This window comes from Atta colombica, unplaced genomic scaffold (genome assembly GCF_001594045.1).
Source record: "Atta colombica isolate Treedump-2 unplaced genomic scaffold, Acol1.0 scaffold111, whole genome shotgun sequence".
NCBI classification, from domain to species: Eukaryota; Metazoa; Arthropoda; class Insecta; order Hymenoptera; family Formicidae; genus Atta; species Atta colombica.
Window position 1 is genome coordinate 1,903,976 of NW_017259197.1, and position 10,420 is coordinate 1,914,395.

General features: G+C 28.4%; 2 protein-coding genes across 2 annotated transcripts in view; both read right to left on the minus strand.

Moving 5' to 3' along the window:
* Positions 1-2,908: 2,908 nt before the first annotated feature.
* LOC108693950 (paramyosin, long form-like) overlaps positions 2,909-10,420 on the minus strand; it is a 23,097-nt gene continuing 15,585 nt past the window's right edge. The window contains exons 12-16 of the mRNA XM_018203182.1: positions 5,882-6,077; positions 5,677-5,805; positions 5,128-5,499; positions 3,832-4,279; positions 2,909-3,551 (exon numbers count right to left, since the gene is read on the minus strand). Of these exons, the coding sequence (XP_018058671.1) occupies positions 3,887-4,279; positions 5,128-5,499; positions 5,677-5,805; positions 5,882-6,077 (1,090 nt within the window). The 3' untranslated portion in view covers positions 2,909-3,551; positions 3,832-3,886. The remainder of the gene's footprint in view (positions 3,552-3,831; positions 4,280-5,127; positions 5,500-5,676; positions 5,806-5,881; positions 6,078-10,420) is intronic.
* On the minus strand, positions 6,493-8,966 carry LOC108693951 (paramyosin, short form-like). Its single transcript, XM_018203183.1, has 2 exons — positions 8,633-8,966; positions 6,493-7,161 (listed from the first exon to the last, which is right to left on the minus strand). Exons 1-2 carry the CDS (start codon positions 8,948-8,950, stop codon positions 6,568-6,570), a joined length of 912 nt encoding a protein of 303 aa, XP_018058672.1. The 5' UTR covers positions 8,951-8,966; the 3' UTR covers positions 6,493-6,567.

Here is a 10,420-nt window from a genome sequence, read left to right on the forward strand (position 1 = left end):
GAAATGTATAGTTTTTTTTATTGATTTATACATTAGTTTAAATTATCAAATTTAAAAATTAATTAAAATAATATAATTATTTTCAAATGTAAGACGCACAAGTATCCAAAAGAAATACATTGTTCTTGAGTTAATGGAACTTCTTCATTGCCTTCTCACAAACCATTGGATGTTCAAAATATATTCAAATATTTATTTATACGATATTGTATATAACATTGAAAAATAATATGTTTGGTATATTTCTTTTTCAGTCCAAAAAAATGTTGGAAAAATTAATTCAAAACTTAATTAAAAAATTAATTCATAATGGAAAATTTAAAGCATGATTTATTTCAAGAAATATCGACTTTAAATTTTAAATTTGATAACATCAAATCAATATGCTAAGTAAAAATCAATACAGCAATTGTCTTTATCGAACTCGAGTATGTATCAGTAGGAAAAATACAATATCTTTATGATATTATATTCTATTACTATTGATTTACATTTGACGTCTTTTATATCATACTATTTGTGGGCAAATGTTCTTTGTCGTTTGCAAAAGTATATTTAAATAAAATGATGTAATTAGCGTTTCAAAAAAATTACGTACTTCTTTTAACAAACAGAATACATAAATTTTATTTTCAAAGTTCGTCACGTTTTTCGTACCAATAATTTAATTTTTTTTTTGTTGAAAACTATTTGCTTCTATCTTCATTTGTTGGAGTTAATCCGTCCATTAATTTAACTCTGTAAAAAAAATGTTTATATTTACTTTGATCACAATTGTTGCTAGAATTTTTCTTTAAAATAGAAAATTTTTATTATTATAATTTTGATCTCATATTTGAAGCAATGACTTGTTTCCCATCCGAAGTAACTTTTTTATTTTCTGTAAACTATTTTCCAATGGATATGCATTGAAAGTAGATAAATTGCTTGAAATTCTTTACTTAATCAACTGAATGACAAAGATGATGTATGTTGCTGCTAACAGAATAAATACCATAAATTTTAATATAACATTCTATAAAAGTTTTAAATAATTTGTCTGCTACGTGTAAATAGTTTGAGTACGAATTGCTATAACAGATTACAATATTGCAAAAAAAATAACATAAAATGTTCAAATGTATATTTCTTCAGGTAGATAATTTTTTAATAACGAATTTTTATACAATAGATACAAAAAATTCGATACCCTGTCCTTTTTCAAAATTTTATCCTTTATACATCAAGATCTAATGGCTCGAAGAATCGCTTGGGATTCTACATCGAAGGAGAAAATCAGATATCAATTTAATTATATGCAGACAACATTGTTTCCTCAAGCCTAAGGTTCCGTACACGTATCCATAGTTAATAAATATTTTATTATATCTAGATCTAATAAATGCAATGAATCAAATATTAGAAAACTTTTTATCATGTCAATTGGAAGTTTTTTTAAAAGTGAATTCATTTTATGATGGTCAGAATTGATACTATGATGAGCGAAAAGTTGCATCAGTCCTATTAGGCATTTCTATACGTGGAAAACTCCAGGTTCTTTAACATAATAATATTCATCCATAGTTAAATACATCCATAAATAAAACTATAATCATTAAAATTAACAGTACTGTAAAAAAAGATTATTAATTAATATAATTATTTAAAAAAAAATAATACACATTAAAAATAATGTAAAAATATTGTAAATATAATAGAGTACACATAATTACTAATAATAAATATTTTTATTCATTATATTTTACAATTGTTTAACAATAAATAAATTCAATTTTTTTGTAGATTACTATCTTTAATAAAAGATCTGGCAAGAATTTCACATATAAAACATCGAATACATATATTAATTTTATATTCGTTGATGATAATATCATTATTTAAAATAGTTAACATTATATCGACAAAAAGGAAAAATCATTAAAAAAATCATCAGAAGTTAAAGATTTATTTTCCCCACAATTAAATTCCAATAATCATAGAAACAATATTAAAATAATGAATCAAAAACAATATTGACCAAAACTGTACTCTGAACTATTAATATTGTTAATCCATTGATATTAAAATAGAGTGCGATATACGAATTTTCTTCACATGATAAGCACCTTTCGAAGCAAATATGTAGTCTATTGTGTCAATAATGTTCCCTTCCCATCTTTATAATAGTCATTGTTCTTAGTATTTCCAATAGTATCCTCGGATCTCAAGGCACATTAGATATTTTTGAATAAATTAAAATATGCAGTAATATTTTTAATGCATTATGGCATATATATATCAGCGCCCATTCTTTTAATGCCTCACATATGTCGATACATTTGTTTTTCAAATCATTAAATACATCATCATTATCTGATGATACAGTCTCATAATTGCTACAACAGTCAGAATTTATCAATTTTTCATGCTCCGACTAATTTTTTAATAAAATAGAGTATTTTAATACTACCGATTCAACATTCTGCGATAAATTTGATGTAGAAGTTATACGTTTTTCATCCAACTAACTCTTTCAAAGTTGGATTTCACAATATTAGTTTTCTTCATACAATGTTCAATTTTTCTATAAAATGTATTACTCTTTTTGAATTTTTTAAACTTTTGCAAATTAGTCAGTACTGTTCTTTTCATCTCAAAATGTATAGCTATAAGATTAACTTTCCGATCCCAAAAGTGGTAATAAAATGGTTGAGATTAAAATTTTGATTGATTTTTCTCCAAGTATATGTATGTTGTCGTAGTACTTTTACAGTCAAAATATTCAATGGGAAACATATTAGAATTATTAAACTCAAAAAAAACTTTTAATCTATTCTTTATTAATTATTTTGATTATAAAATAACTCTAGTTAATAAAATTTTTTGGGATAATATTTTTCAGAAATGTGGAAAATGAAGTACACAAACATTTTCGTACGTACGTGTTTCACTTTATTTATTAAATTAATGTTGACACAGGTTATTGTGTATGTTGTATAGTGAGAGTCGTGTATATGGGCAATAGTTACCTATCTATATAGTAATAGAATAGAATTAAAATTATTCATTTAAATACAATTGCGACACGCGCGTATAGAAGGACGTAAATTACCATTGTTCTCTTCTTGAATTTTTTATGTTTTCTCTGCTCTTACGTTTGATTATATTCACATAATTGGGAGAAGATCGTTAAATTTTATTTATCCATTTATTAAACAATATATTGATTCTTATAATTTTATCGATTTTGATGCTTCAATAAATCTCTTAAATAGTGAGCATTAATTTTTTTTAATGTAACGTTTTCGTTGCGATGTATCGCATTTCGTTGGCCAAGTAATTTCGAATTTACGACGGGTCGTTACGTGACAGTGAGCACTATATTCGTATCGATACTATGTTTATAGGTGCGCATTCTGGTTGCTCCAATTTAAACCCCTCGAAAATAACACGTTTGCGGCCCGTTGAAAACTCTCTCTCTCTCTCTCTCTCTCTTTCTCTCTCTTCCTCTTTGTGATAACTGATATCGTGTCCTTTTCTTTCTTCTTTTCTCGTAAGATGTTCAATTGTGCCTGACAAAATTAAGTACCACTTTAAATTTTTGTATTTTTTAAAAATAATTGCAAAATATAATTTGTTATCTATTAATATTACACAGCTATACAAAATTTTCATTCTTCAATTGTAAGACTAATTACCCAAATAAGACAAAATTATGACATAAGATGTCTTTTAAGCGCAAAAAACGTCTTATGTTCTGATTTTAGACATTTTTTATTATCTGGGTACTATTTATTAAAAAATCTAATTATTCTATATTATTTTATGTATCACATTTTATATTAAACATACGTTTATAAAGACGACGACGTTTGAAGTGGCAAAGGGTAAGATGACGGTGATTATTTTACAGATCCTGCCTCGTCTCCTGGACGAGGTATACCTGGGAACCGGGCACGGTTGAAGTGGTGACAAAGCTGCGGTGTTTGGCGCGGATCAAGCTCAAATTGCTCTCTGCCGTGTCGGCGCGATCCTCCGCGGCCTCGAGTTCTCTTTGGAATCGGCGGACCCTGGTGACGCTTTGTTGAGACATGCCTTCTTGCTCCTGCAGCTGTCTCTTGTAGATGCTTACTTTCTGGGATGCTTTGTCAAATGATTCCTGCAGCAGAGCGATGTTCTTCGCATCCTCTTCAACTTGAATCATTACCTCCTTAATGTTACGCTCCTTCTTACGAAGTATCTTTACAGTCTCAGCGTGTCGGCGTTTCTCTTCATCCAACTCAAGTTCCAGATCACGAATCTGTGCAAGAATTATAAAAACAAAATTTATTAAAAATTAATAAATAACGAAATTTATTAAAAATTAATAATAATAATGATATAATATTATTATCAAAAAAGCATTGTTAACGAAATTTAAAAGATGTTTTAACAAAACATTAAATTTATTTAATTATATAAAACTTTTATATTAATATTTAATTGTATAAAGTTGTATTTTAAAAGATTCAATTATTTTTTAATTATAAATTTATATTAAAAAATATATCTATTACTTTAAAAAAATGATTAAAAAAATTAAGTTTTTCAGAAAAAAAAAAAAATTATTTTTCAACTATACAGAAAATTAATTTTACAACTCTTAAAAAACCATTTTTTCTGAATTGTGATTTCTCGACATCTTACAAAATTATAACAAATCCGGAATAATTAATTGAAAATAATGTAAGTCAAAATATCATAAACTATTTAAGTATTATATTTATTTCAATCAGCTACAATAAAATAATTGAATTTAAAATAAAACAATTTTTTCTTCAAACTTTGATCATTAAACCTGTCTTAATTCTAAATATTATCTGTAAAATATCTCTCTTTCTTTTTTTTACAAAAATGATACTACTTAAAATGTGCCTTTTCTACAGAAGATATTATAACCTTTTTGAAAACCTTAAGACACAAATATTTGACAGCTATTTGACAAACTGTGAATTTAAGTTAGTTTACTTTTGATAATTGATAGAATAATTTTTATCTAATTCATTTATGATGATAACACGAAAATCACATTTTTTTCAGTTGTGTTACTTTTGAAATAAGAGAATGATATAATATTAAAATGAAAAAGAGTTTTATCTTTCTTCTCACCCTGGCTTCGAGTTTGCTGATGATGCGCTTGCCTCCAACAATGGCATTAGCCTCAACCTCTTCCAATCTCACGGACAAATTCTTTACTTCAATCTCCAGCGATTTCTTGATAGCTTCAATTTTGACAATACGCTCTTGTTCCTCATGGAGAATCTCAACGGTGTGCTTGAGTTCATTCTGTACTCTTTGATATCTCTCATCGCTAACTCGCAATTCTTTAGTGACCTCTTCGTAATCTCCAGCCAAAGTGGCTAGTTCTTGCTCTAGTTTAGCCCTTGATGAAGCGAGGTTTACATTGATTGTAGTTAGCTCGTTGATACGGCTAACCGATTCCTCGTATTGTTGCTCGACAGTCCTCTTTGCACGCAGGGCCTTCAACACAATTTCATGCTTTATACATACCCATTTACATAACCATTATGTAATGCTTATATAATGTGATATTTATTCGTATCTTCACTTATTCCGGAAGATAAACTAAATTTTTTAAACACATTTTGTAATCAATCTCTTTCAAGTTAAGTGTTTCAAATCAATTTCTCTACTTACAGATTCGTAATTGCCGCGGACTTCCTCGAGCTCAGCCGTCAATGATTGGAGACGACGTTGACTAATGCCTAATTGATCCAGGGTTACTTGCAACTGGCGCTGTATTTCGTCGTAATGAGCTTGTAATTCCTGAAAAATAAAATAATTAAACGTGTAAAATGGTTGCTATTTTAAACACATTGGCAGATATAAGTGTCGATATTACCGTCAAAGTGAGAGACTGTTTCTTAATGGTCTTTTGCAAATCAATATTGTTCTTGTTGGCGACATCCAAAGATAATTCGAGCTCGGTGATTTGAATTTGGAGCTTCTTCTTTATACGCTGAACTTCGGTCTTCAACTTCGTCTCAGCTTCCACCACGCGGGCATTCAACTGCTCGATTTCGATGCTAGTCTGTTTACTATTAATTTCATTCGATGTAAACATATCAAATAGTTTTTTATTTTCTCTATTTTGATAAATATTATTTAAACAATTAAATTTTCAATCACAGTGCTATTCTTCGAAATGTAAGAACACATTTTGTTAGTTACTATTTTGAATACATCAAACAATTTTGATACATCTAGTATTTAATAGTCCTACTTATTATCAGTTTGGTGTCCATCGATTTACTTTATTCATCCTGGGATTTAATTTTCGGCTACTTTTATATAATTTTTCTGCGTCTTTTAAAATCAGTACTAATTGATAATGAAAGAATATAATATTACGGAACAAGGGGATATTAAAATAAATTACAAGAGAAATAAATTTCTTCTAAACATAAAATCAAATATCAGTTATTAAAATCATTTATTTCTATTTCACGCATTTTTATTCTTTTCTAAAAATTAAAATATTGTACCTTTTTTCTACTGAGAACTCGATCATAACGTCACAACTCTTATCTATCTACTACGCTTAATATTATAATACTCGCATCCTCGACACCCATACAAAAGTTCCCGTCTCATACGATCTTGATACCTCTTATCTAGAAAATAATTGCTGGACTTCTGCTCGAATCCGCGCAGCTCCTTGCTGAGCGTATCAAGTGGCTGTATCAGCTTGTCCTCATCAATTAGAGCCTTGGCCCTTTCATTCATCAATCTGCTGTGTACCGTATCGTCCCAGAGAGAATGCATGGTCTCCTTTTGGAATTTCCGGATATCAGCCAACTCCTGGCTCTTGGACAGATTCTTCAGTGCTTCTGTCCTCAGATGAAATTCTATTGCTTTCGCAGATTTACCACGGAGACTTTTAGCATGCTTCAACGCGTCATTCACCTCGGTCATCATCCGAACATCTTTCAACGCTTGCAACTTAATATTGCTCATCGCTTCCTGCTGGATCTCCTTGACCTCGCTGCGGGCACGAGTGCTGGCGAACATCAATGGCATGGGTAGTCTTTTCAAGTCCTTTCCGGTACGCGGAAAAATCTCCTTGGTCACGCGGCTGGCTTGCACGGTCTTGGCCAGGCTGAAGTCCGAGCGATTTGCTATCTTCGGGCACGTCAGGCAGACAGATGGTCAGCGTCAATTTTATGTCGCACGTTGGTCGCTCGTGTTTTTCTATGTGTACATCTAATGGGCACCACCGTTTTCCGTCATGCACGCGCACTTGTGCGACGTGGTCACCTAAACTTAGCCGCAGCGGTCCAGAATGCGAAAGTAATCGGCGCCACTTATGACCGATCCTCTTGAGAGATTCAAGAGCGACTGCCAATGCACCGAACACCTACTGTCCCTTTCGTCCGGGAACAGAAATGGATTTTTGTTCTGTACGATTTGGCAAACTGTTCTGACTTAATCACGACTATGAGACATAATAGGATGCCAAGAAATTGTTCGGTGCAGTATTTCGCGATATTTTTAATAACTCGGATAGCTTTTCTAAACTGATATAGGAAATTTCTGCAGTAAATTATTAAGAAAAGTTTTATTAAATGCTAGAAAAACTCTTTCCTTTGTGGATATATAAACATTATTTTTAAGATTGTATTATGTTATAATCAAATTTCCTATTTGGGTTCCAAGGAATACTAAGATATATTAGTTGTTCAACGAAAATGTAATTGTAATTATTTTTTAGAGAAAATATCTCTAATATTATAAGTATTATTAAAGATATGATTTGTATTATAGATTATATTAATTATACTATATTAATTAATTATACTATATTAATTATATTAGAATACTTTAAGACAGTATGCACGATTGCATTTAAAAGTATAAATACAAAAGTAAACTGCTTTATTTTATAAATATTGTTTGTTATATATTTAACTTTTAGATATATACTATTATATAATTTTATTGTTAATATTATTATATGATCGTATTATTAAAAGAATTGTATATTGTCATATACTATTATATAATAATTATTTATTTAGTAACAACAAATATCAGAACGATGCGTTTAAGTAACAATGTAAACAATTTATTTATTATTTATTGCAATAAATAAGTTAGTATAATTTATTTAAATTATAAAATTTCTTACAGTTTTTGCATGTCTTTAAAATCTATTTCTTATAAATAAATTTTATATTATTCCCGATGTCGTTTCATTAAATTATGATATTTAAATATGATATATATGATATTTAAATATGATATATAAAAGAAAATTTATCAAAGGAGCAAATTTGTTAGGTAATTAATTTTTATTTGTTACGTATACGAAATTAAATAAAAGAAAAAATAATATGTTGTTATTGCATATTTTTGTTCGAAAAATAAGTTGCGAAAGAAAACGACATCAATAATGACACGAATTACGCACGGCTTCTATGCACACGTCTTTGATCATTGTCTTGAAACGAAGCAACCTCTCTCGCGGCACTAAATTTAGAAACCGAAAAGGTCGAACAGTCGCCAAGGCGCACACTCGGAGAACGGATCGCCTCATATTTCCCAAAAATTCCTCTTTGGATTCAAATACTTATCTGCACTTTCTCGCTAGTACCTTAAAATGAGATAGGTGATCTCTGGCTTTGTCCTCAGCATCAATTGCATATTTAATAAGATCATCTCTCGTATAGGGTTGCACTTTTTTATCTTCCCACAAAACTTTGCTGTCAGACCAGGGTAATTCAGGTAATTCTATTCTTTTTTCAAGTTCTGGTAAAGATGATTTTGATGCGATTCGCTTGGAATCTATATAATCAATCATTGGTTGATAATAATTTATTCCGAATCCATAATTTCTTGAGTAGATGTACGTTGGATAATGCCGCCATTTTGATTCCCATGGCATATAATTTGGTGGCATATAACTTGTCATTTTTGATAAAGTTATAGACGTCCACGTCGTTTATTTTTGATTTTTAAAAATTTATAAAAATATAATTGATGTAAAGAAAAATATAATTGATGTAAAGAATTTTTCAGACAATCGTCTCTTAAAATTTTTTGTTTTTTGACAATTCAATTATATTCTGATATTGTCAGATTTCCGATTTCTAATTTAATTTAATTTATATATATATTATAAATTTTTTTATGCATTTATGCTTTCTATGAACAGAGATGATGACACTTGCAACAAGATCGTTGATAAAAATTGGGTCGATGGTTAGGTGGTATCTTTTGTAGTTTTCGTTGCGATTGCCACATCGAGAACAACCAATCAGCATCTTTCAATAATTGGATCATGACTGATCGTATTTCTTGCATTTATTAATAGAATCGTATTGTCATATATTTTGTCATCATCTGTCCTTATTAATATCTCTGATCTTGGTTTTATTATACCATCCATTTTATTTCAGCGTTAATGTTAGCGATCAGAATAAATGACCATAATAAATTTTAATGTTATATGTATCGTAAAGCACTTTATATGTTTATATCAAATACATATTCATTGTAGAATAATTTGTAGTAGATAGACGATTTCTAGTTTTTACTCTGATTTTGTAAAATGAAATTTTTTTTTATTAAAAAAGAGCTTTTTTTAAATAAACTATGTTTATAAATGTAACAATATCATATTTTATTCTTTATATAAATAGGTAAGTAAAAAAATCGTGTAAAGAAATTGCTTACGTCATTAAATGTATGAATCAATTGTTGATAAATTTAACAACATTTCATTATGTGTGTGTTAATAATAACATTTCGACTTACGATGACTGATCAAAATTAGAATGAATTTTTATTAGAATTGATTATATCGTGTCTTCAATAATACAATTAGCATTTATATGTTTTACTATATGTGTAATATATACATTACAATACTTTTTGCAATTTGCATTACTGATTACTATATAATGTAATTATTAGAAAATTAAATATTATATAAATACAATATTATACGATGTAATTATAAAATTAAAATCCCAATAAAAATCACACGCAAGTAATGTAAGTATAACATAGTTTTATTAAAAATTAAAGCAAACTTATCTAAGCAAAAGAGATTTTTTTCATATTACATATAACACAACTGCACATTGGAACAATATTTTTAAAAATAATTTTCTTTTTCTTCCCAGAATGAAGTAAATCTTATTTTAAATTAATAGAATAGCTTTCTCTCTTTAAAAAGTACATAATTTTAATCGAAGAATGTTTCACGGAGAATAACAGATTTGAAAGTAATAAAAAATAGTAATAAAAAATCAATATATCATAACATTATGAGTTGTTGCAATTTTATTAAATAAGTAAAAAAATCAATTAATTAATACTACCTAATAAAAATTTCTTTATATGATAATATGTATATGAATATATAAATATACATAAA

What these genes read in the sequence shown, in the direction of transcription:
- LOC108693951 (XM_018203183.1), bottom strand. Translation starts at nt 8,950, where the DNA reads ATGACAAGTTATATGCCACCAAATTATATGCCATGGGAATCAAAATGG. An exon ending in ATCACCTATCTCATTTTAAG is followed by an intron (nt 7,162 to 8,632) that starts GTACTAGCGAGA and finishes ACGTGCCCGAAG; the next exon opens with ATAGCAAATCGCTCGGACTT.